This window comes from Scyliorhinus canicula, chromosome 24, assembly GCF_902713615.1.
Source record: "Scyliorhinus canicula chromosome 24, sScyCan1.1, whole genome shotgun sequence".
NCBI lineage: Eukaryota > Metazoa > Chordata > Chondrichthyes > Carcharhiniformes > Scyliorhinidae > Scyliorhinus > Scyliorhinus canicula.
The window spans coordinates 6,460,716-6,486,237 of NC_052169.1; the positions used below are offsets into that span (position 1 = coordinate 6,460,716).

A 25,522-nucleotide genomic window follows, 5' to 3' on the forward strand; every position below is an offset into this window, starting at 1 on the left:
CCTCAACAAACCCTCTCCCCCACCACCCCCAAAACGGTTTCCTTTTCATGGTGGCCCCCTAGTCTAAATTCTTTTTTAAAATTTAGAGCACCCAATTAATTTTTCCCCCAATTAAGTATGACCAGTTATTAGTGCACCTCAAAAGAGTGGCCAACTCACCCACCCTGCACATTTTTGGGTTGTGGGGGTGAGGCCCACGCCGACACGGTGTTCTTGGCGTCGTGAGGCACCAGTGTCTACCACTGCGCCACCGTGCCGCCCTCAAGTCTAAATTCTTTCAACACCAATTAAGCATCAAGCAGCAGGGGCAGCAGGGTAGCATGGGGGGCAGCAGGGTAGCATGGGGGGCAGCAGGGTAGCATGGTGGTTAGCATAAATGCTTCACAGCTCCAGGGTCCCAGGTTCGATTCCCGGCTGGGTCACTGTCTGTGTGGAGTCTGCACGTCCTCCCCCTGTGTGCGTGGGTTTCCTCCGGGTGCTCCGGTTTCCTCCCACAGTCCAAAAGATGTGCGGGTTAGGTGGATTGGCCATGCTAAATTGCCCGTAGTGTCCTAAAAAGTAATGTTAAGGGGGGGTTGTTGGGTTACGGGTATAGGGTGGATACGTGAGTTTGAGTAGGGTGATCATGGCTCGGCACAACATTGAGGGCCGAAGGGCCTGTTCTGTGCTGTTCTATGTTCTAAGATGTATTGGCAGGTATCATAGGACCCCTACAGGGCAGAAGGAGGCCATAAGGCCTATCGAGTCTGCGCCGACCCTCCATAAGGGCAGCCGACCCTCCATAAGGGCAACCCCGACCCTCCATAAGGGCAACCCCCCCCCCCCCCCCGCCCCGCCCCCGCCGCCATCCTGTCCCTACAACCCCAACTAATCCTTTGGACATTAATGGGGCAATTTAGCGTGGACAGTTCGCCTCACCTGTAGGTTATTGGAGGGTGGGAGGAAATTGGAGTACCCGGAGGAAGCCCATTAGACACGGGGATAACGTGCAAATGCCACACAGGCAGTCACCCAAGGCTGGAATCGAATCTTGGAGCTGTGGGGCAGCAGTGCTGACCACTGTGCCACCTGTTATCACCCTACAGAAGGCCCAGTGATCTGCAACCTCAGAGTCCCTATGGCCTCACCTGAGTATGATCTACCCAGATTGGGGGGGGGTAGCAATCCCCTTAAACCAGAGACTTCTGGGACATAAATACCACAGCCCAAGTGTGGGCCAGGCGCAAGAGACCCTTTAGGGAGTAGGAGGTGTAAATATATAAGGAAATAAATCTAACTTTCTACAGTCGTGGTCACTTGCCTGAGACTTTACACCACCCTAGGTACTGTGCCCCAAGAGGGTGTTGGTGACCATGCACTTCCACCAGATTGACCCTAGATTACTCTTGGCAAAGCACTGCAGTGGTTTGCCGTTGCCTTTGGCTGACGGGGGATCTTTCCCACTTTTTAACCACCTGCCATCAGGCATATTGAAAGGATTTACAGGCTGATATATACAGTGGTTGGCCCCGTTATGCACACACCATGGCCATCAAGTCCTGAAGTGGGAGTTGAACCAAGAGCTTGAGACGGCACCACTGCACCACAAGGCCTCCTCAAAAGCATATTACAACAGATAATTTAATTCTACTCTATTTCCTTAAAGGCCTGCATTTATATAACCCTGTTCACAATCTCAAAGTGCTTTACGGCCAATAAATTATAGTCGTCACTGTTGTATTGTTGGAAACAATACAGCAGCCAATATGCACACAGCAAACTGCTACAAATGGCAATGTGATATATAGTGGCCAGATAATCTGTTTTACTTATCTTGATTGAAGGATAAATATTGGCTAGGATACAGAGGATAACTCACATGCTGCTTTTAGTGCCATGGGATATTCCCTATCTACCAGAGGGCAGGTTTTGGTGTCTCACCTAACACTTCCAATAGTGCAGCACACAGCAGTCAGTCTATATTTTTGTTCTCACTTCATTGGAATGGGACTTGAATCCTGAACCTTCTGACTGAGAGCTAAAAGTGCGACACACTGAACCAGATTAGGGACTATTACAGTATTAATATTGCAATCGTAGCAGCAAACACTCCCAGGCCAAGCAATGTAAATATCATGGCAGTCTACACGGAGTGCATTTCCTACTGCATCACCATGAACATTTCTCTATTTCCCACAACAAAGATCCTATTTTGTTTAAATTTAGAGTACCAAATTCTTTTTTTCCCAATTAGGGGCAATTTAGTCTGGCCATCCACCTAGCGCGGCACGGTAGCATAGTGGTTAGCCCTGTGGCTTCACAACTCCATGATCCCAGGGTCGATTCCCAGCTTGGGTTGCTATCTGTGCGGTCTGCACATTCAGATTTCCTCCAGGTGCTCTGATTTCCTCCCACAATCCAAAGATGTGCAGGTTAGGTGGATTGGCTCTGCTAAATTGCCATTAGTATCCAAAAAGGTTAGGTTGGGTTACAGGGATGGGGTGGAGATGTGGGCTTAATTGGGGCGCTCTTTCCAAAAGCCGATGCAAACTTGATGGGCCGAATGGCCTTCTTCAGCACTGTAATTTCATGATTTTCTTTTAAAAATGTTTTTATTATGGGGTAATTTAGCGTGGCCACTCCACCTACCCTGCACATTTTTGGGTTGTGGGGGCGAAACCCACGCAGACACGGGGAGAATGTGCAAACTCCACACGGACAGGTTCGAACCCGGGTTCTCGGCGCCGTGAGGCGGCAGTGCTAACCAGTACGCCACCATGCCGAGCCCCCCCCACTCCCACTCCCACTCTCACTCCCTCTCTCTCTGTCTCTGTCCCAATCCCCTCCCAGTCTCTGCCCAGCCCTCTCTTTCCCGCCTCCAGTTTGAGTGGGGCGGCCCGCAAGGCCCGTCGGGAAGGGGGACGCGTTGCTTGACAGCGCGCCTGCAACCAAGCCTGCTGGCCGCCATCAGCCCCGCCCCTTGGGCGTGGAGGGGGCGGGGCTGGCGCCGGCCTTTCTGGTCGCCGATTGGCCGGCGCGGCTGTCGATCAGGGCTGGAGGGGCGGGCACGCTTCTGGCGTGAAGTTTGGTTGCGCGCCTGTCAACGAGGAGCGGACGCCGCCGCCGTTTTGTTGTCGTTTGATCGCTGAGGCGATCCTGGTTCCCCCCTCCCCCCCCTAATGTGATATTAAAGGCCGGGTGGGGGTGGCAGGGAAAGGGAAGAGGGAGATGTCCAAGGAGCCGCGGAGCCAGCGGAGGGCGTTTGCGCCGGCGTTTCTGGGCGGCGGCGACGGGCGCGAGAGGAGCGGGCAGCGGCTGTCCGGAGCCGGCGTCGAAGCCCGGGACAGGCCCGGGCCCAAAATGGGGCCTGCGGGCGATGAGCGGGAGCGATCGGGCAGCGGCAGCTCGGGGTCCTCGTACGGGGGCAAAGGCAAGAGCCCGGCGGGGAGCGGCAGTTCCAAGGTGCGGGGTTGTCGACGCTTCTCTCTCCCTCTGTCTGTCTGCCTCTCCGGCTGTGGAAATCAATAGGGCTGCTTGTCATCCATCCCCCTCCTCCTGAATCCACCCGCTCCTGGCAAACAAAAGGAATCAATCCCCCCACTAAACAAAAGGCACACCAGTGCCCTTCCCTTCCACACCTGACGCCCAGCACCTGAGGAAGCCCATTAATAATATTAATCTTCATTACTGTCACAATTACATTTACATTAACACTGCAATGAAGTTACTGTGAAGATCCCCTCGTCGCCACACACCGACACCTGTTCGGGTACACCGAGGGAGAATTCAGAATGTCCAATTCACCTAACCATTCCCGTACCAGCCTCCCCGAACAGGCGGCGGAATGTGGCGACTAGGGGCTTTTCACAGTAACTTCATTGAAGCCTACTCGTGACAATAAGCGACTTTCAAAATGAAAATCGCTCATTGTCACAAGTAGGCTTGTAACGAGCAGGTTTTTTGCGTCTGGTGGCGGGCACGGTGGCACAATGGTTAGCGTTGCTGCCTCACGGTGCTGAGGGGCCGGGACCATCCATGTGCAGTTTGCACATTCTCCCTATGCCTGCGTGGGTCTCGCCCCCACATCCCAAAGATGTGCAGGGTAGGTTGATTGGCCACGCTAAATTGCCCCTTAATTGGAAACAAATTAATTGGGTACTCTAAATTTTTTTAAAAAAGTCTTTCGAGACTGGTGGAGGAAACCTGGAGCGCCCGGAGGAAAGCCACGCAGACACGGAGAGAACGTGCAGACTCAGTCCATCGCACCTATGCAGGCTCTGGTAACATCTCGGATCGGGAGCATCTCACTCGGCCCTCTGAGCCTGTTTGCTAAGATCATGGCTGATCTGGTTGTGGTATGAGCTCCATTTGCCTGCCTGCACCCCCCCCCCCCCCCCCCCCCCAAGCCATAGACTCCTTTGTCTCTAGGAACAGGGACCTTTTCTCCACAAACTACCTTACACCAATCAGTGTTTGTGCAGATTGTGAGGATGCCACAGAGATTCCTAGGTTACACTGTTCAAAATTGTACCACTTACACTATCTTTCCATATTAGTTCTCCCAAAGTGCATTACTTCATTCATGTCGACATTGAGCTCTAACTGCCATGCTTTTGCTTATTTCATCACCTGTTTATGTCGCATTGAAATCTTTAACCTTCCTCATCAGTAACTACTTCTTTACCAAGTGTCAAATCAACTGTAAACGTTTAATGATACTCTGTACAGAGTCTTAAGTTGTTTGTAAACATTGCAAAGAGTAATAGATTTTAAAAAATGTTTTAATTCATTTACAGGATGTGGGTGTTGCTGGTTAGGCCAGCATTTATTGCCCATCCCTAGATACCCTTCAGAAGTTGACGATAAGTTGCCTTCTTGAACCGCTGCAGTCTTTCAGGTGTAGGTACACCCACTATACTGTTAGGGAGGGAGTTCCAGGATATTGCCCCAGGAACGGCAATATATTTCCAAGTCAGGGTGATGAGTGACTTGGAGGGAACCTCCAGGTGGTGGGATTCCCAGATAACTGCTGCTCTTGCCCTTCGAGGTGGTAGCGGTCGTGGGTTTGGAAGGTGATGTCTAAGGAACCTTGGTGAGTTACTGCCATGCATCTTGTAGATTGGAAACTGCTTTAGGAAACCCAGGAGCAAACAACCCAGTCTGAAAAATATCCATCCACCATCACCTCTGTCTGCTTCCTGTCATTTTAATTTCATTCCATGAGCTTCGAACAGACTTTGCAACCATAATGCAGTTGTTGGTTAATCATAGTCATCACGGCACGGTGGCACAATGGTTAACATTGCTGCCTCTCAGCGCCAGGGGCCCGGATTCAATTTTGACCTTAGGTGACTGTCTGTGTGGAGTTTGCACATTCTTCCTCTGTCTGCGTGGGTTTCTTCTGGGTGCTCCGGTTTCCTCCCACAATCCAAAGACCTGCAGGTTAGGTTTAAACACTGAATCAGCCTACTAATTCAGGTCTTTTGGCACAAATAACTATAAATTTGTCACATGGTTTCAGACTTGCTTTGAAAGGACCATCAGTCCAAAAGTATTGGCTATGCTAAATTGCCCCTGGGTTTTGTTACAGGGATAGATTGGGGGATTGGGCCTAGATAGGGTGCTCTTTCAGAGGGTTGGTGCAGATGCGATGGGCCGAATGGCCCGCTTCTGCATTAGCGCTTTATTGAAACAATCAGAACAATCAATCTCTATCAGTTAATGTGCAACAACCATGGACATTTGATGGCGAGCTTTGGGTACAACACGTTCACAACCTCAGGACATCCTAATAAAACAACCAATGAAGTACTTTTGAAATGTAGTCACTGTTGTAATATAGGAAATGTGACCTCTAATGTACGCACAGCAAGCTCCCATAAACAGCAATGTAGTAATGAGCAGGTGACCTGTTTCATAACACATATCACATACCATAAGTCCAAGGTCACCTGTTCCACTTGATGGGCACTTTGGTCATGTGACTGGTTTTCAAGTTCCAGCCTTGACAGGGAGCATCGGCACGTGATTCTGTGAGCAGCATTTCAGTCCCTGATACATACACCACATCAGCATGGACTTATTTTATTTTTTAGCTCAAATCCTTCAGTAGGTCTGCTCACCAGGAGCTTGTCTGCCTCCCCAAAACATTCATCTAACCCAAACTTTTCCGTGCAAGGGCCACATTCAGAAATTCATAATTTTAAAGGGCCGCATAGTATATTAAGTAAAATAATTACTTCACCCGGTTATGATTCTGGGCGCCTCATATAGAACATAGAAGTACAGCACAGAACAGGCCCTTCGGCCCTCGACGTTGTGCCGAGCAATGATCACCCTACTCAAGTCAACGTATTCGCCCTATACCAGTAAGTAACCCAACAGCCCCCCCCCCCCCATTAACCTTAAAAAAAATAATTAAAAATTTAAAAAAAAAAATTTTTTTAAAAAAAATTTATTTTTTTAAAAAAATGACTTGGTGGGCCGCATAAAGACCTTTGGCGGGCCGCATGCGGCCCGCGGGCCGTAGTTTGCCCACCCCTGATCTAACCTCTCATCCCCTCCACTCTGCTGGCACATTCATTTTCCCATCTTAATTTACCATATCAGTGAAAAACCCTTTAACCATCATGCTTCAGCTCTCTGCATTTTTCTACAAACCCATCTGCTTTGCTCTCTCTTTCACATGTGCAAAATCCTATCTAAAGTTTTCTCTTTTGCTGCGTGTTTTAGGATTTAATCCTCATTCCCTTGTGAAGTGCCTTTTTAAAATGATTTTGCCAAGCCACTATGTATAAATATAAATTATTGTCCACATAATGGGATTAGAGATGGGGATGGTTTAGCACAGTGGGCCAAACAGCTGGCTTGTAGTGCAGAACAAGACCAATTCCCGTACCAGCCTCCCCAAACAGGCGACTAGGGGCTTTTCACAGTAACTTCATTGAGGCCTACTTGTGGCAATAAGTTATTATTATTATTACCAGCGGGAATCACTGGACAGAGGTGTGACATATAATGGTTATGGTACTTGAGTAATCCTGATGCCTGAACTAATAATCCAGACAATGAGGGTTCAGATCCCACCATTTGATGAGTGTGTAAATTTTAATCCAGTTGAAAGAAAAAGTTTTGGAAATTAAAATTCCACTCCAGAGACTTGAAAACCATAATCTAAGCTGACAGTCCAGTACTGCGCTCTGGAGGTTCCTGCACTGTCAGGGGTGCCGCCTTTTGGTTGAGATGTTAAACAATGTCTATCCCTCTCGGGTGGATCTAAATGATCCCGCAGCAATATTTTGAAGAAGAGCAGGGGTTCCTCCCCTGTCTCTTGTCCAATATTTATCCATCAATCAGCATAACAAAAACATCGGGCCATGAGCATATTGGTGTTTGTGGAAGCTTACTGTGAAAGATTGGCTGTCGCGCCCCTACATTACTCTAGTGGCTATGCTTCTGAAGTACTAAAATGGCCGTAAAGAGCTTTGGGGTATTCTGATGTGAAAGGTGCTATATAATTGCAAATCCTTTTTGTTTATAAACTGATACTTTTGGACTGATGGCCCTTTCAAAGCAAGTCTGAAACCATGTGACAAATTGGTGCCAAAATACCTCAATTAGTAGGCTTATTCAGTATTTTAACTTAACAGCATTTTATTGCTTTGAAGGATTTAACCAAGGCAACTGAATAGAAATATCTATATTGTGTTGAAAGATCTTGCATCTAACACCTATTTTAACCTCCGCTAATGAAGTACTTTTAGTGTATAGTTAATGTTGTAACGTAGCAATGATATAAATGACAAGATAATCTGTGTTTTTGTAGCATTTGCTGGCTAACTATTGTTGGCCTGGACACCAGGAAAACTTCCTCCTGTTTAAATATTATTATGGATTTGTTTCCCGCATGTTCCTGAGAGTGCAGATGGGGCCTAAAATTAACATCTCATCTGCAAGGCTGTGCAGCAGTCCCACACTTAATTATTTGTTCAAATCTCTGGAGCGGGCTTTGAACCCACAATCTCTGATTTGGCGGTTAGATTGATAGCACCGAGTCATGGCTGATACTTCTTAATTACTGAGGAAGTGCTGGGAAACGGGGAGTGTTTTATTTGGAGGGGACGAGGCATACTCTTGGTGACCAGTGATTTTAAATATGCGATCAAACTGAGGGATATCAGTGTTGCAAATGAGGCACCTAGCGTCAGGCACCATTTATTATGATGCAACCTTGCATTAATAATCTCTGAGCTATTGTAGTTCTGTAGATCAGTGCCGTTAATATTTTCTTAGGTCACCTTTCTTTGTGTACAAGTTGAATGGTGCTTACTGTCATGATGCTGCTTAATAAAGGCTGCTTGCTTGTGATAATGTAGCCAGTGTCAGGGCAGCATTGGCCCATGGGGTAACATTCTTGTCTCTGGCTATTGTGGGCCCAAGTCCCCATTCAAAGATTTGAGCACAACATTTAGGCTGTCCCTTCATTGCAGTACTTACATTTTAAAAAAAAAAAATCTCACCTTTAAAGTGGACAGGGCAAACCCTTAATCCGTCTCATTGCTTGCTCCAAAAAACAATTCAAATTGAAACCAATTCATGGTCTCTACAAGGGAGACCTACAAGATCCAAGCTGTAAAGAAAAGGCATTGCACTCACCTTGGGCATGATCTGACACTTGATCTTAGCCATAAGGCCGAGAAGTGATCGTTGCAGTACTGAAAGATTTTGGTGATGGTGCAGTCTTTTGGCTGAGATGGTAAAGATCACGATATTATTTTTTTATTCATTCAAGGGATGTGGACATTGCTGGCTGGGCCAGCATTTATTGCCCACCCCAGTTGCCCTTGAATTGAGTGGCTTGCTCGGCCATTTCGAAGGGCACTTAAGAGTCAACCACAGTGCAGTGGGTCTGGAGTCACATGTAGATCAGACCCGGTAAGGATGACAGATTTCCTTCCCTAAAGGGACATTAGTGAAACAGATGGGTTTTTACAACAATCGACAATGGTTTCATAGTCACCATTAATTCCAGATTTGTCTTGAATTCAAATTTCACCATCTACCATGATGGTGGGATACGAACCTTGGTCCCCAGAACATTGCCCTGGGTCTCTGGATTACTAGTCCATTGACAATACCACTACATCGAAGAACAGGAGTGTTCTCCCCAATCCTGACTAATTTTCATCCCAAAACCAACATCACTAAAACAGACCACCTGCTCATATCACATTGCTGATTGTGGGAGCTTGCTGTGTGCATATGACTGTTAATACTTAACAGCTGACTGAGAAATAGGGCAAAAGGCTGCAGCGAAAAACTTCAGATCCACAAATAATAGAGATCACAGTGGAAAGATGTCACTAAGCTTTGCTCAAGAAGCTTTCTGAGGATATTAAGTTCAGAATCTTTTCATTTGTAACTTTGGCAATGTCCTGGACTCTTTGTTTCGCATCTTTTTTTCCACTGAGGTATCTGAAGCAAAGTTTAATTGGTTTGGGATTGATCTCTCGTGGGGTTGTGTTTTATTAAGTCTGGCACCAAGAGTAGAGCAAAACACAGGAGAACTGCAATCAAGAACATGACCAAGGGACGTCTGATGGTGCGATGTGAGGGGAAGATGGCTACCGATGGAAAACTGATCTTTTGGCCCCTTTTCTCGCCCGTTGACTGATTCTGAAGCCTCTCGGGGATCAACTGGAGGTAAGATGGCGAAGATAACTTCTTCCTCTCCGATCACTCCACTAGCGGCCGAGACTCTGACCAGCATTTTGGCGAGTGAGCTTGATGAACACTGGCAGAATTTGTCGGTGGATCTTAAAAGATCAATTGAAGAGGCCTTGGCCCCCTTTTGTTTGGCCCTCAATACCACAAGTAAGACCAGCGAAGCTCATGGAGCCACAATTAAGAGCATGGAGGCGACATTATCGGATCACAACGATTGGATCACCTCTCTGGAGTCCGACCTTGCTTTGGTGGTTGTAGTCAGCATATTAAAAGCCAAACTGAATATCCGGAAAACAGATCCAGGAGACAGAACACTTGTACTGTGGGGATACTGGAGGGGACTGAGAGCCGCACCCCTACTGAATATTTCTTGAACCTGTTCCACAAGAAGGTGGATGAGGGTGTATTTACATTGTCCCCCAGAATTAGACCGGGCCCATCACTCACTTCGACCTAAGCCTCGTGCTAGAAATCTGCCTCGCGCATTGATCGTAACATTCCATAGTTTCAAAGAAAAAGAACAGGTTCTTCGATGGGCAATGGAACATCATGATCTCAGGTGGGTTCTCCCCGTGTCTGCGTGGGTTTCGCCCCCACAACCCAAAAATGTGCAGAGTAGGTGGATTGGCCACACTAAATTGCCCCTTAATTGGAAAAAATAATTGGGTAATCTAAATTTAAAAAAAAAAAAAAAAAATGATCTCAGGTGGGAAGGCCACTCCGTTAGGCTGCACTTAGATATGAGTGCAGACCTAGCAAAGAAAAGAGCTGCTTTTAATGGAGTGAAGTCCATCTTGTATAAGAATGGAGTCAAGTTCAGGATGGTCTATCCAGTTTGCCCCTGAGTAACGTTTTGCGAAAAAGAGTACTTTGTTGACATGCCGGGAGATGCGGACTCTTTGTTTGACGCTGTTTGATCTGTTTTATGGCTCTGTGGACGGGCACTTTGTATTTTATGTCTTTTCATGTTCATTGTTTGTGTGTCTTGATACCTTTGGTTAGACTTGAAAGTTCTTTACTATTTGTGTTTATATCAATCCTATTGTTCCCTTTCTCTTTTCATCCTCGACATTGAGCTCGACATTTAGGCACCAGTATGGCATTGTCCGTTAAATAAGGTTTTATTTTCCAGTTGGAAGTCTCCTTGCTAACAAGGGTGTTCGTTAACGGGAGTGGTTTTAGAGGTTTTTCTGCAGCTTGTTATAATAGTTTTTAAAAATTAGCTTAGAACGTGTTTAGTTTTATTTTGTTAATTGCATGCTTTAGGATATGTTATTGTTCGTTGCTGTTTCATTATGGCGGTCTTGGGGTGGGCTGGGTTGTAGTATAGTTCGCTGACCAGCTGTCTGCTGGTTTCCTTTTGTTGAGTCATTTGACTTGGCTCAGTGGTCATCTTGACTGGAACTTTTTGTTTTACCTATACAGTGCGCCTTGTTTGGTTTCTCTTTTGGGGCATTGCTGACTCTGGCTGAAGGGCTGGTGGGAGGCTTCCAATCCGTTTGGTTGCCTGTAATGTTAGGGTTTTGAATGGCCCAGCAAAACGGATGAGGGCATTTGCTCATCTTAAGAGCCTAAACTCTGATATTGTTTCCTTGTGGGAAACCGTGGTGCTTTTTGCAGCTGAAGGATAGGGATTTTTCCTTTTTTTTCACATGCATATCCCCGCATTGAATTTTTCATTTTAGATAGGTCTTTCCTCCCTTCGGTAGTGGCAGGTGAGTATTCAGCAATTGTTATGTCTGACCATGTCCCACATTTTGTTGATCTTTTGCTGGTGTCCGGCCCGCCCAATGCCCGTTTTCAGCAATTGTTATGCCTGACCATGTCCCACATTTTGTTGATCTTTTGCTGGTGTCCGGCCCACCCTGGAGATTAGATACTACTTTGCTGGCATTTGTCGGCTTGGTGAAGCGCCGGCTTGGTGAAGGGCCGACCATTATCGGCCAAACACGTAGCCTTTGAAATTTTTAACCCCTCCCCTGCACCCGAACCTGAGGTGATTAGATCTCTGGACACTGAAAAAGCATTTGATAAGGTGAAATTGAAATATTTATTGGAGATTCTCGGGGGATTTGGATTTGGTGATAAATTTGCGTTGTGTATTCACTTGTAGTATAATGTCCCTGCGGCCAGCATTCGCGCACTCTACACTCAAATTACTTCCCCTTAAATAGGTCTGTTGTAGGGAAAAATCCCTTGTGCCAGTGCATTCAAGAGGTCGAGTCTCAAGGCAAGGTTCACGCAGCCAGCTCCTAACAATGGCTTGACCACGGTGATCTCTCCGATATGCAGACGAGGTTCAATATTTATAGAGAGTACAAGCATTTGCAAGGTTTTGGCGGGCTTTTGCCGTTTTACATTTGAATAGTACAGATACATGATTTCCCGGGCTTCCTGACTCTGACGTCAATGTCTCGTTATCTGCTTGGTTTTAATAGGTGTTCCCTTGACTTACAATGGGGTCCCATTATCTCTATGCTGTACCTTGATTGGGTGTTGAGTGTGGTTCCTGGGTTAACCTGGGAATCTATTGTGTCAGCCTCCTGTTTGATAGGATTTGTGTCTGTGTGTAAAACTAATCTAATCAATATATTTAATCCTTGGGTTTCTTTTGCGTGCCTGGGTCATTTTGGTTTTACAACATTTCATTTTATAACATTTCATTTTATAAGTCTTAGTTTTAATCAAAATATATATATATATATATTTGCCCCACTGTCAGGGTCTTGAATCGCAGATATCCCGATCTTCTGGCCATGGTGCCGTTTTAAGATGCAGCTTCGTGCTGTTGCTAGGCAGATTATAGATTCTCCATTTCGTTCGAAAAAGGTTTCTCAGCTGTGCAAAAATGGGATTCAAACAAATGCCCATCCCTTTACATCATAAATGGTGCCAATCAGTCCAATAAATGAAGAATGCTTTGATAATGTAAATATTAATACGAATCCAATATAGCCTTAAAAAATGTCCTACTTCAGGTCTTTAGACAGAGAAGCCCTCTTTCTCTACTTTTGTTCGCCTTGGCAATAGAGCTGCTGTCTGTAGCGTTGAGGGCCTCCAGTAAATGGAGGGGTATTAGTCGGGATGGGCTGGAACATCGGGTATCTCTTTATGCAGATGATCTACTTCTATATATTACAGACAGAATCTTCCATCAACAGCATAATGAAAACACTTAATACCTTTGGCTTCTTCTCCGCCTGTAAATGAAATTTAGGCACGCGTGAATGTTTTCCGGTTAACCCCCGAAGGGGAGCACAATTAGGCAATTACCTTTCTGCCTCTCTAATACAAGGTTTTTGCCACATGGGGGGCCCAGATGGCCCACAATTGGGCCTCACCTCCTAAGGTGAATTACACATGCCTGGTCAATAATGTTAAAACAGACCTACAGAGGTGGAACAACCTTCCTCCACCTCTGGCGGATAAAATTCAAAGAACTATAATTAACGTACATCCTAGGTTTTTATTTCTCTTTTAATGTCTCCCCATTTTTTGCCCAAATTCCTTTTTGTTAAGGTTAGCAAATTGATATCTGCTTTTATTTGGGCCCCGTGTCTAAGGAAGGATGTGTTGGCCTTGGAAAGGGTCCAGAGGAGGTTCACAAGAATGATCCCTGGAATGAAGAGCTTGTCATATCAGGAACGGTTGAGGACTCTGGATCTGAGCTCGTTGGAATTTAGAAGGATGAGGGGGAATCTTATTGAAACCTACAGGGTACTGCGAGGCCTGGATAGAGTGGACGTGGAGAGGATGTTTCCATTTGGAGGAAAAACTAGAACCAGAGGACACAATCTCAGACTAAAGGGACGATCCTTTAAAACAGAGATGAGGAGGAATTTCTGCAGCCAGAGGCTGGTGAATCTGCGGAAGGCTGTAGAGGCCAAATCACTGAGTGTCTTTAAGACAGAGATAGATAGGTTCTTGATTAATAAGGGGATCAGGGATTATGGGGAGAAGGCAGGAGAATGGGGATGAGAAAAATATCAGCCATGATTGAATGGCGGAGCAGACCTGATGGGCCGAATGGCCTAATTTTGCTCCTATGTCTTATGGTCTTCTTTGGGCAGGTAGGAATCCCAGACTCTGCACCATTCTACTCCAAAGGGACAGACAGACAGGGGGCTTGGCCCTCCCAAATTTATTGTTTTATTACTGTTTTATTGGGCTGCTAACATTCCAAAACTTTTATTGTGGATCAATGACCTTGATTCTATTTGGGCCAAATGGAGGCTCGCTCTTGTACTACCTCCACTCTCCTCGCCATAGTTACTGCACCACTGCCCTTTTCTCCCACTGGATTTTCCTAAAACCCAGTTGTGGTCTCCTCTCTTAGGATTTGGAAACAGTTTTGACAACATTTTAAGCTCCTTTCCCTGTCTTCATTGGCCCCTATTAGTGAAAATCACCTTTTCTTACCTTCTGGATTGGACCCAACATTTAAATCTTGGGAAGCGAAGGAACCTGAGCACTTTGGTATGGAGGGGAGGCTTGCCAGTTTTAGAGAGCTGGCGACAAATTTCAGCTCCCAATTCTAGCCTTTTCGTTATTTTCGGGTTTGTGGCTTCTCTCGGTTTTCCCTTCCTTTCCTTTGGCTCCACCTTCCTCATTATTGGAGAGGATTTTATCCTTGGCTCGGCCTGGCAAGGGATCTATTTCGGACCTACGTGGCCCTAGTCTTTCGTCAGATCCTTCCCCACTAAACGGGCTGAGGGAAAGCTGGGAAAGTGAGCTAGGTCCTATATTTACTTCTGAGGCTTGGAGGGAGGCCCTTTACAGGGTCAACTCCACGTCCTCATGTGCCCGGTTGAGCCTAATTCAGTTCAAGGTGTTACACAGGGTGCACTTGACCAAGGCAAGGATGAGTGGTTTTTTCCCAAACGTTGAGGACAGATGTGATCGTTGTTCACTTGCGTCAGCTAACCATACGCATATGTTTTAGCCCTGCCCCAAACTCGTCAGCTTCTGAGCTTCCTTTTTTAGCACTACGTTAGAGATAATCCAGGTGGATTTAAACCAATGTCCATAAAATTTGGGGTTTTGAACTCACCGGAGTTTCACTCTGGGGTAGAGGTGGACGTTGTTCCCTTTGCCTCACTGACAGCCTGGAGGGGAATATTGCTCGGTTGGAGGTCTCCCATTCTGCCCAGTGTCTCTGCCTGGTTGGGCGACTTAATGTCATTCCTACACTTAGAGAAAATCAAATTAACCATTAGGGAGTTGGTGGAAAGGTTCAACCTGAGATGGCAGCCATTTGTTTCCTTTTTTAAGGATCTAGATACTGTCAGCTGTTAATGAGTTTAGTTATAGTGTTTAAGTTAATTATGTGTGCTTGTTTTATATTTGTTTGTAATTTCTAGCACAATTGCACTCCCGTTGGCAGTTTGTTATTTTGTTATTATGTAAAACTGCAATAAACATATTTTAAAAAAGAACATGACCTGGGCAATACAGAAGATTGGGCACTAGATCCACAGTGACAGAAATTAATCAATAATGAGATAGTAGAAGGAAGGAGTTGAGGTGGGGTGAATGATTGGGAAATGAAAGACTGGCGAAGCAGAGGGAGGATATTAAAGTGGCTAAATTCAGGTTCAGTTTCAGAGGAGGAGAAACCTGACAGAAGAAACAAGTAAGGGAGAAACAGAAAATCAGAGGGAAAGTATTTCTTATGAATGATGGGGAGGTAAGCCAAAAGTAAAATGTTTAATACTTGCGATAATGTTGAAACTTTGGATGCCTCCCCACCTCTTGTCAAACATGTTGTGCATGGACTAAAGAATCATTGGGAATTCTGAACCACGTGAACAAGGATGTGGTCATTAACCAGGGCTCTGATGAGCTAGTAATTACTAGGCCTGTATGTTCTACTGTGTGTAAAGTGGTACTGCCCCAACGCTATTCTGTACACTGGAAAAAACAATTTAAAATCTTTGCCAGATGTGGGTGGATTAGCAGAATCTCTGTCTTGCTGTGGAATCCCCTTCAATTCAAGCCACATTTGGAGTTCAATATAGTTTCCATAAGGTGAATTCAGTAACTTTGTGTTCTGGGGCTAGGTAGATTGTGAGTTGATGAAGCTCTTTGAGTTTGTTCTCCATAATATTTTAATGGGGAGGTTGGGGCAGGGGGGGGGAGATGGTGTCAGAACTTGCCCAAGAAACGAATAATTTCAGGGCGGCACAGTGGTTAGCACTGCTGCCACACGGCACCGAGGACCTGAGTTTGATTCGGGCCCCGGGTCACTGTCCGTGTGGAGTTTACACATTCTCCCCATGCCTGCGTGGGTCTCACCCCCACAACCTAAAGATGTGCAGGCTAGGTGCATTGGCCATGCTAAGTTGCCTATTAATTAGACAAAAAGGAATTGGGTACTCGAAATTTATAAAATTAATGAATCATTTCCTGCAGAATTGTCAATTCAGAAAATTCTATTGACAGTTTAGATTCCTAAAAAAAAATATGTTCAGGAATCTTAATTTTGAGTCCAGGTTCAAACTTTTAAACTTGTTCTTGTAGACTGCCAGAATCTGTTAAACAGCAGTTCTGCAATCATTTTATGTATTTGATTCTTGCCGATCTCTAACAATTAAGGGGAAAGCAACTAAATTAACTTTGGTAGATACACTAGTTAACCATTTTTCTATGTAAACAGGAGAATGTAAAATTAGTTTGTGATAATCCTTGGTAACGTTAAGGGTAGATTACTCTGAAATATTACCATCATTGGATGATTCCTGTAACATGGAGCTGTGTTGGAATGATTCCCCTTTGTAGTGTCAAATATGCAGTTCTTGTGGTTGCCAAATCTGCAGAGCGTCTATAATCCAAGATGCACGCAATGCTGAAGGTCATATTGTATGTCTTTCCAGAACTTCTGTTTGTATCATTAGGATGAAGCAGACGTAGTTGGACAACAAAGCGGAGTGGAAAGAGGTCTATTTTTGTTCTCAGTCAGATGATCGGGTCAATAAGTACAGTATATTTTAGAAATGGTAGAGACAGTGTAACCTTTACTGTAGCTTGTAAAAGACTGAAGTATGTTGATGGAAGAGAATGCTGAAGAACCTACTTATCGGCTCTACTTTTTTCTGTATGTACCTTTTTGTCTATGTACTGCGAGGGTCAAAGACTCTCTTCCAAAAAGATGCGAGACAGTCATCAGCTGACAGCTTTGATGCTCTGATGTAGTAATAATATAATAATAAACTTTATTGTCACAAGTAATGCAGTTACTGTGGAAAGCCCTAGTCGCCACACTCCGGCACCTGTTCGGGTACATGGAGGGAGAATCCAGAATGGCCAAATTACCTAACAGCATGTCTTTCGGAACTTGTGGGAGAAAACTGGAGCACCCGGAGGAAACCCACGCAGACACAGGGAGAACGTTCAGACTCCGCACAGATAGTGACCCCATGCTGGGAATCGAACCTGGGACCCAGGCGCTGTGAAGCACTGGTGCTAACCACTGTGCTACCATGCTGCCGACCTCTTGACCATTCACCACTGCCACTAAATGTTTGTAGTTTTATATTGATCCAGAATGAGAGCTCTAGTAACTTTAGTTTTTTGGGTTACACCTCTTAGTTCCTGATGTAAAGAGGTTATGGATGTGGAACAGATGACCAGGCCTACCATTAAAGTAGTTTGAAGTTTCAATGAAGAAACTAGTACGAATGTAGCCTGAAGGCTTAAATGTACTTGTGCTAGGATCTCACATATGATCAATGTCTTTTTGAAAGCTTTCTGACAGTGTTTTTCTTTGTGTCCTGGTTCTGTTTTTATCTATTTTCCCTCCTTCCCAAACCTCCAATTTAATTCCCTTCACTCTTGCAGAGCTGGAAGTTGGTGATATAGAGCTTTATGGACAAAGTTGTATCCCTAGGAGAGGGAGGCTGCTTCCATGTATCTGCTGTACATAGGTGAATAGCTCAGATTGGGCAGCTATGTGTCTTTCTCTTTCTGTCACTCCATTGATCCATTCTTCATTCTCGTGCTGTTCCATATTCAATTGAAGTCTCATTCTCTCTCATTTCTCCCCAAATTTGTTCATTTTCTTTCTCATGTCACATTGTTCTTGCTCATCCCTTTGGTCTTTTTGTGTCCTCACTTCCTCCCTCTTCCCCTTCATAATTTTTCCTCCATCCCCTTCTCTCTCCCTCCTTCTCTCGCAACCCGCCCCCCCCCCAGAGTATGCACACAATGTGTGATATACTAACTGTATGATATGGGGTAGTTATTTCTTTTGTGGCTAGCTATCTTCATTTATATTCTTTCATGGGATGGGGCATTGCTGGCAAGGGCAACATTTTTTCTCCATCTTTAATTATCCTTGAGATAGTGGCGGTGAGCCATCTTGAACTGTCGCAGTTGGCATGGTCGCAGCTTTGGAAGGTGCTGTCAAAGGAGCCTTGGTGAATTTCTGCAGTGCATCTTGTACACACTGCTGTCACTGTGTGTCAGTGATGGATGGAGTGAACGTTTAAGTTGGCGGAAAGTGTACCAATCAAGCGGAGTTCTTTGTCCTGGATGGTGTCAAGCTTCTTGAGCATTGTTGGAACCTCATTCATCCAAGCATGTACTCCATCACACTCCTGACTTTCAGCCTTATGGTGTATTGGCTTTGGGGAATCAGGAGGTCAGTTATCCGCCTCAGAATTTCCAGTCTCTAGAAAAGACTGTGGTGCACTGGTTAGCACTGCTGCCTCATGGTGCCAAGGACCTGGGTTCGATCCCAGCCCCGGGTCACCGTCCGTGTGGAGTTTGCACCTTCTTCCGTGTCTGCATGGGTCTCGCCTCCACAACCCAAAAGATGAAATGAAATGAAAATCACTTATTGTCACGAGTAGGCTTCAATGAATGTGCAGGCTAGGTGGATTGGCCACGCTAAAATTGCCACTTAATTGGAAAAAAAAAAGAATTGGGGACTCTAAATTTAAAATAAAAAGAATTTCCAGCCTCTGAACTGCACTTGTAGCCACAGTATTTATAAGGTTGGTTCTGTATTCCGTTTCTGCTCAATCGTTACCCCAGGATGTTGATAGTATGGGTTTCTGTAATGGCAATGTCATACAGAGATGATATGATTCTCACTTGTTGGAGATGGTCAATGCATAGGACTTAATACTTGCTGCTTCTGAGTTCACTTCCTACTGCATATGGACTTTGACTGCTTTGATATCTGAGGAATTGTGATTGGAGCTGAACATTGTGTGATCATCAGTGAACATTCCGACTTCTGACCTGATGGAAGGAAGGTATTGATGAAGCAGTTGAAAATGGTTAGGACGCCACCATGAGGAACTCCTGCAACAATGTCCTGGAACTGACATGATTGGTTTCCAACAACCACAGTTATTTTCCTTTACGCCGTGTATGACTCCAACCAGTGGAGAGTTTTCCGCTGATTCCTGTTGACTTCAATTTTGCCAGGGCTCCTTGATGCCATACTTGATCAAATGTGACCTTCATGTCAAGAGCAGTCACTCACTCTCACCTCTTTGAGTTCAATAGTTTTCTCCATGTCAGAATTAAGGCTGTAGTGAGGTCAGGAGCCCATTGGCCTGTCCTGGTGGAACCCAGACTGAGCATCAGTGAACAGGTTACTGCTGTGTAAGTGCCACTTGATAGCTCTGTGACGACACTTTCCATCATTTTGCTGATGATTGAGAGTAGTTTGATGGAGTGGTAATTGGTCAGTTTGGATTCGTCCTGCTTTTTATGAGCAGGACATACCTGGGCAGTTTTCCGCATTGCTGGATAGATACCAGTGTTGGAACTGTACTGGAACATTTTGGCTAGGGATGTGTCCAGTTCTGGAGCACAAGTTTTCAGTATATTGCCAGGATATTGTTGTGGGTCCACGGCCTTTGCAGTAGGCAACACCTTTCGTTTTTCTTTACTATCACATGGAGTGAATTGAATAAGCTGAAGATAAGCATCTGTGTTTCTGGGGACCTCGGAAGGAGGCAAAGGTGGATCATCCACTTATCATTTCTGGCTGAAGATAGATCTGTTTTCTTTTGTACTAACCTGTCGGGCTCCCTCATAATTGAGAATGGAGTTATTTATGTTGCCTCCCCTCCTCCTGTTAGTTTAATTGTCCACCCATTCATGGCTGGATGTACTGCAGAGCTTTGATCTTATCTGTTGGCTGTGGAATTGCTTAGCTCTGCATTCCGCTTCTGCTGTTTGTATGTAATGCTGTGTTGTAGCCTCACCAGGTTGACACCGCATCTTTAGGTATTATGGAAAGGATGCAGGCGTTGGTCATCTGCAAGAATGAGTGAAGCACTGGGTACACCGTGGATTATTGTCATTGTCTAGGACCTTACAGCAAGCACACAAGAATAAAAGAGGGTTCTTCCAAGTCACTTTTTATCTGGTCACTGAGAAGTAAAAGTACACACCACCCAGGAAGAGCTGTGTTTAATGTTTCCCTGACTGCCGCACTGGCAGGGAAATCTGCCTCTGGGAAGGTACTGGATATGGAGTTGAAAAGGAAACATTTTCAAGTCTGTGGATAAAGAACAAGGAAGTGGGTCTAATTGGATAGTTAACTCAAAGAGCATGGGAAACTGGAAACCCCTTTTTGTGCCGTATGATTCCCCTTATGGCACCTATTAGAAATATTCCTTGTGTAATCACTAAGCTTTTTTGTGTAGGGCCCCCAAGCAAATAATAACGCAACTGTACTTCCACACAAGTTAAGACAATCACCGATTCAGTACAGAAGACCGTGACAGTTTCTGGAACTCTTGTTGAGTATTTATTCTATTTTATTTTCTGGGAATATGATGCACTGGCCTGGCTTTATTCCATGTCTGCTCATACTTGCTTTGAAAACCTGATAATGTGCCTTTTTTCTGAAGCAATTCTGTTACAATTGTGATTTGCCAGGCCATTTCATAGGTTTTTCGGGGTTGACCATGAAGTGAAGGACGGATGCCACGCGTAGCCTCAACTGAGTAGAGTAACAGGTTCCTTTCTCTACATTAGTAAATCATAAGGGTTTAAAAAAAAAATGAGGATCTGGTTGCTTTCGTGATCATTTTTATTCTGGTGCTCACTGAAAAATGACAAACTTTATTGAATTCAGTTTGTGACTTCTGGGTTGGCAATTCTAGGCCCATGATCATTATACGACTGCACTGGATCTCAGTGCGTAGTTCTTCACAGAAGAGCTCGCTTTGCAAAATCATTACTGCATGTTTTCTCGCAGTGTACATTACAAGAACATTTTTCACGCTAGGTATATTTGTTAATGTTCTAAAACTCTCATGCTTGCACACACTTTCTTTCTCTCTTTTCATAATTCATTTTGCCAACATTTATAATGGAAACTGCTTATGTAGGACATGTCGGGTTACAGCATTATCACTGGCAGATGAAATATTACAGATTGATTTATTACTTTAATTATTCATTTATGGGACATCGACATCGCTGGCCAGGCAAGCATTTCTTGCCCATTCTTAACTGCACTCGAAAAGGTGCTGGCGAATGGTCACCCTGAACCACTGCAGCCCGCCATTTTAGTTTTTGTTCCAATGAAGTGGCTTGCTTGTCATTTAAGAGGGAAGTGTCATTAAATTAATTATATAAAGCTGGAGTTGGAAAAGACAGTAGTGGTAATGACCATGTGATTGGCAGATTGTTGTAAAAACACATCTGGTTCACAAAATGCCCTTTCAGGGAGGGAAATCTGCAGTCCTTAACTGGTGTGGCCTATACATGACTCCAAACCCACTCTTAACTGTATTTGGGAATATCTTAGCAAGTTGCTCAGTTGTCAAAAGGACAGCTCACCACCCCCTCCTCAAAGGCAATTGGGGACAGACAATAAATGCTGACTTTGCTAGAGATTCCCATATCCAAGAATTAATTTTAAAAAATGTTCTAGGTTTAATTTTCCCAACCGCAGCTAATTTTTATTATTTTATTTGATCTCGACTCACATTTGTGCCAGGAAATGTTATCCACCACAGTGTTCACTCTCAATTTCTATTCAATGGTTGCCTGTCTTTCAAACTGCATGTGAACATGTCAGGCAAGAACAGGGTCAGACCTGGATGATAGATAGCTTGCTGCTGCTGACCTTTACAGCTTCTTGCACAATGTATGGCCATATGGTTGAGTGGTGAATGTTGGGCACACCTGGAACCTGATCAGGAGAGTGACAAGAGCTTGAAATAGAGGTTGAGTGATGTGCTGAGTACACTTTGTCTTTGTGAACTCCCGTATCCACCACACGTTGTGGCTGGAGGAACTAAATGAACACCAAGTAATGACATTTCTAAGGACTTTTAATAGAAAGAATGAACCTGGAAATAATATCATGTCCAACAATGTCCCTAAATGCTTGAATTACTTTGAAGTTCAATCACTTTTATTGTCAAACACAGCCATTTTGCTACAGCAAAACCCCAGCAGTAAACAGAGGTAAATGATGAGTGGAGATTGTCGGTCAGGACACCAAACAAATTCTCTTCTTCAAGTAATACCAGAGATGTTTAATGATTGTTGGTGTAGACCGGGACCTCATCTGAAAGGTACCGCTTCTGAAAACACAGCATTCCTCACTACTGCACTCAAGTACAAATCCCAATCATTAATATTAAGGGAATGAATAAAACATTTCAGCGTAGTGTATAGAGTAATGATTCCGCTGCTTCAGAGTTCATAATTTTGTTAGATTTTCCTTTACACTTTCCGAAGAGCAGGAATGTGCACTGAATTTGTAACCTATAATAAAGAAATCAGGATGTTGGTGTAGTGGGGAACAGAATTAAAACAACATATACTTAAAAAGGTGTCTTTAATATAACAAAAAGGATTTTGGAGCGAATGTTGGTGGTCAGTAGTAGGAGAGCAGATAAGTGGATGTAGCCTATTTTTAATCGTGCAGTCTTAATCCACATCAAATTCTTCTTGCCTTTAGGCCTCGTTTCAGAGATCCAACAGCCATGACAAAGTCCGCAAAATAGTTGCACAAGAAGGGCGGGCGGCCAGAAACCTGATTGCGTGGAGTGTTCCCTTGGAAAATAAAGACGATGATGGTAAGCTTTTAATGAATGGAATTTCTGTTTATTTTTTGGTTCCAAACTGTGCTCATTAGACGTGATCGCTTGCCCTGGGTAACGTTGGCTAAACAAAGGAGCTTTAAAGGTGCGTTTGGCTCTTTTTACATTGCTACAACTGCTCCAGTCATCTCATGTCGGCCAATTTTAAATGTACGCACCCATTCTTAAAACCAAGTGCAGGTAGTTGAAAAAAGCATACATATTCAATATTTGTGATTGCGCTTTCCTCCTGCTCCCTCTGAAGTTCCTTCCTTTGAATTCCTTTATCCTCTCCGCATTTTAATTTGATTAAACAGATGGTTTGGCACAGTACAGTTAAGCCAATTTTTAAAAGATTATTATTGTCTGATTGTCCAGACAAGAAGCAGGTGGCATGGTAGCACAGTGGTTAGCACTACTTCACAGCGCCAGTGTCCCAGGTTCGATTCCTGGCTTGGGTCACTGTCTGTGCGGAGTCTGCACGTTCTCCCCGTGTCTGCGTGGGTTTCCTCCGGGTGCTCTGGTTTCCTTCCGCAAGTTCCGAAAGACGTGCTGTTAGGTGAATTGGACATTCTGAATTCTCCCTCTGTACCCGAACAGGCGCCAGAATGTGGCAACTAGGGGTTTTTCACAATGGATTCATTGCAGTGTTAATGTAAGCCTTCTTGATACAATAAAGATTATTAAAAGATATAACCAATTTAGAAAAATACAACTGAAACTAATGGCAAATAATGTTTGTTATACAAGATAGAATTGCCTTTATAAAAATAAAGATACTGTGTCTTTCAGAAGCCATTAGGATGTGCCAAAGTGCTTTACAGGCAATTAATTACTTTTTGTAATATGTTCACTGTTCTGTGTCTAGAAAGATATGTTTGCTAGACCTTGTTATGGTGTTGGGGAGAGATTAGGTATTAGGAGCCCAAATGTAAAATGTTCTTTGAACGTACAAATAACTTGAGGGTCTTGGGACATTTTGTTCCTTTAAAAGCCTGATATAAATGCAAGTTGTTATTGTGTTAGGTGACACAGGCATAAATGAATTGTCATCGTATTTCAGAGCACTTCAGTAACTGAGAATAGTGCAGCACTAAACCTTCTCAGTAGATGGTGCCCAAGTGCTGCCAGCACAGAGCTGACGAGGCTAGTGTAACCAATTAAATGAAGCCAATTTATTTCCTTTTTTGTTTTTTAAATCCTGATTAAACCAAAAAACGCAGGTGTGGTGAAAAACTTTCAGGAGTGAAAGGTGCGTAATTTGAATGTTTTAAAAAAAAAAAAATTGGCGTTTGCATTTTTCATCCGGGGATGTGGGCAGTCAACAACTGAGGTGGGACGATGGCGTAGTGGTAATGTCATTGGACCAGTAATCCAGAGACTCGGGTTAACGCTCTGGGGACACAGGCTCACCATCCCACCACGGGAGCTGGCCGAATATAAATTCGGAAAAAAACTGGAATTGAAAGCTAGTCTGCGTGTTAGTGATCATGATACTGTTGCCGATTGTTGCAAAAACCTATCTGGTTCACATTGTCTTTTAGGTGCTCAATTACTGAAGCAACACTGGAAAATTTGAAATACCTGTGCCGGGACTGCCCCAGTTTTGAAGGGGTTGTGCGGTGTGACAGGGCGGTTTGTAAATGGATGAACGCAGGAATGTGTTGGCTTGTGGTGTGTGTGGTTCTGCTGCAGCTCACATTTATGGTTAACATCATTGAATTGAGAATAGACCACATCCGAAGGGCGCTTTGCCATCGCATTGTGGAGTACCACCGGGTTTCTATTGCAGCTGCTGGTGTTCAAGGCCACAATGTAAATTCAGCAACTGATTTTGGTTTGTGTGGGGGTGGGGAAACGAGCTGGGTGTTAGCAGAGAAAGGGTATGTTAAACAGAATTTGATTGCTTTAGCCTAGTTGCTGTCTCAAATCTCCAAGCTACGGTTTAAATTGTTGGGAGCAGGACCCCCCCCTCCCCCCCCCCCCCAAATTTAGGGTACCCAATTATTTTTTTCCAATTAAGGGGCAATTTAGCATGGCCAATCCACCTCCCCAGCACATCTTTTTTATGTTGTGGGGGTGAGACACACACAGACACGGATAGAAAGTGCAAACCCCAAATGGGGAGTGACCCGGGGCCGGGATCGAACTCGGGTCCTCGGCGCCATGAGGCAGTAATGCTAACTACTGGGCCATGGTGCCGCCTTTAGAGCAGGACTTTTTTTTAAAGCAATTTAATCACAGTACAATATTATCAGAAGAGGCTTAACAGATCAGGGCTATTTTCATTGGTAAAATGCAGGTATGATAGAGGTTTTTAAATTGATGAAGGGATTAGGTTCTATCCAGTTGGGCAGGTAATTTGAGATGGCTCGGGATAATAGGAATATGGGACATATGCTTACAATTTTTAGCTTGGGATTTAATTAATAGATTGAGAGGTATATGCTGAGTATGGGTTCCACAAAATCCGCAAAAGAGAATTTGACAGGTTCTCGTAGAGAGCGCATTTATAGTTCTAGAATGTAGGTTGCAGACCAGCATTACATTTTCTAGTCATCTAACCCACTCCTTCCCTTCTGCAGCAAACACTATGCTTATTTCCTTTTTGTTTAGTTTCACTTCTTACCAACAGTAATTTGCTGATCAATGCAGTAAGGTGTCTCTTACACTCAATTTTATAATTGTGCAAACCCCTAGAGGGTAGAGAGTGCAGTGACTCAGCAGGTTTCCCTAACCTGTTGTCCCATGAGGAA

General features: G+C 44.5%; 1 protein-coding gene across 2 annotated transcripts in view; it reads left to right on the forward strand.

Moving 5' to 3' along the window:
- Window positions 1–3,062: 3,062 nt before the first annotated feature.
- scaper (S-phase cyclin A-associated protein in the ER) overlaps window positions 3,063–25,522 on the forward strand; it is a 347,711-nt gene continuing 325,251 nt past the window's right edge. For both annotated transcript variants that reach the window (XM_038784220.1, XM_038784221.1), the window contains exons 1-2: window positions 3,063–3,441; window positions 22,646–22,763. In XM_038784220.1, coding sequence (XP_038640148.1) covers window positions 3,208–3,441; window positions 22,646–22,763 — 352 coding nt within the window. In that variant the 5' untranslated portion in view covers window positions 3,063–3,207. The remainder of the gene's footprint in view (window positions 3,442–22,645; window positions 22,764–25,522) is intronic.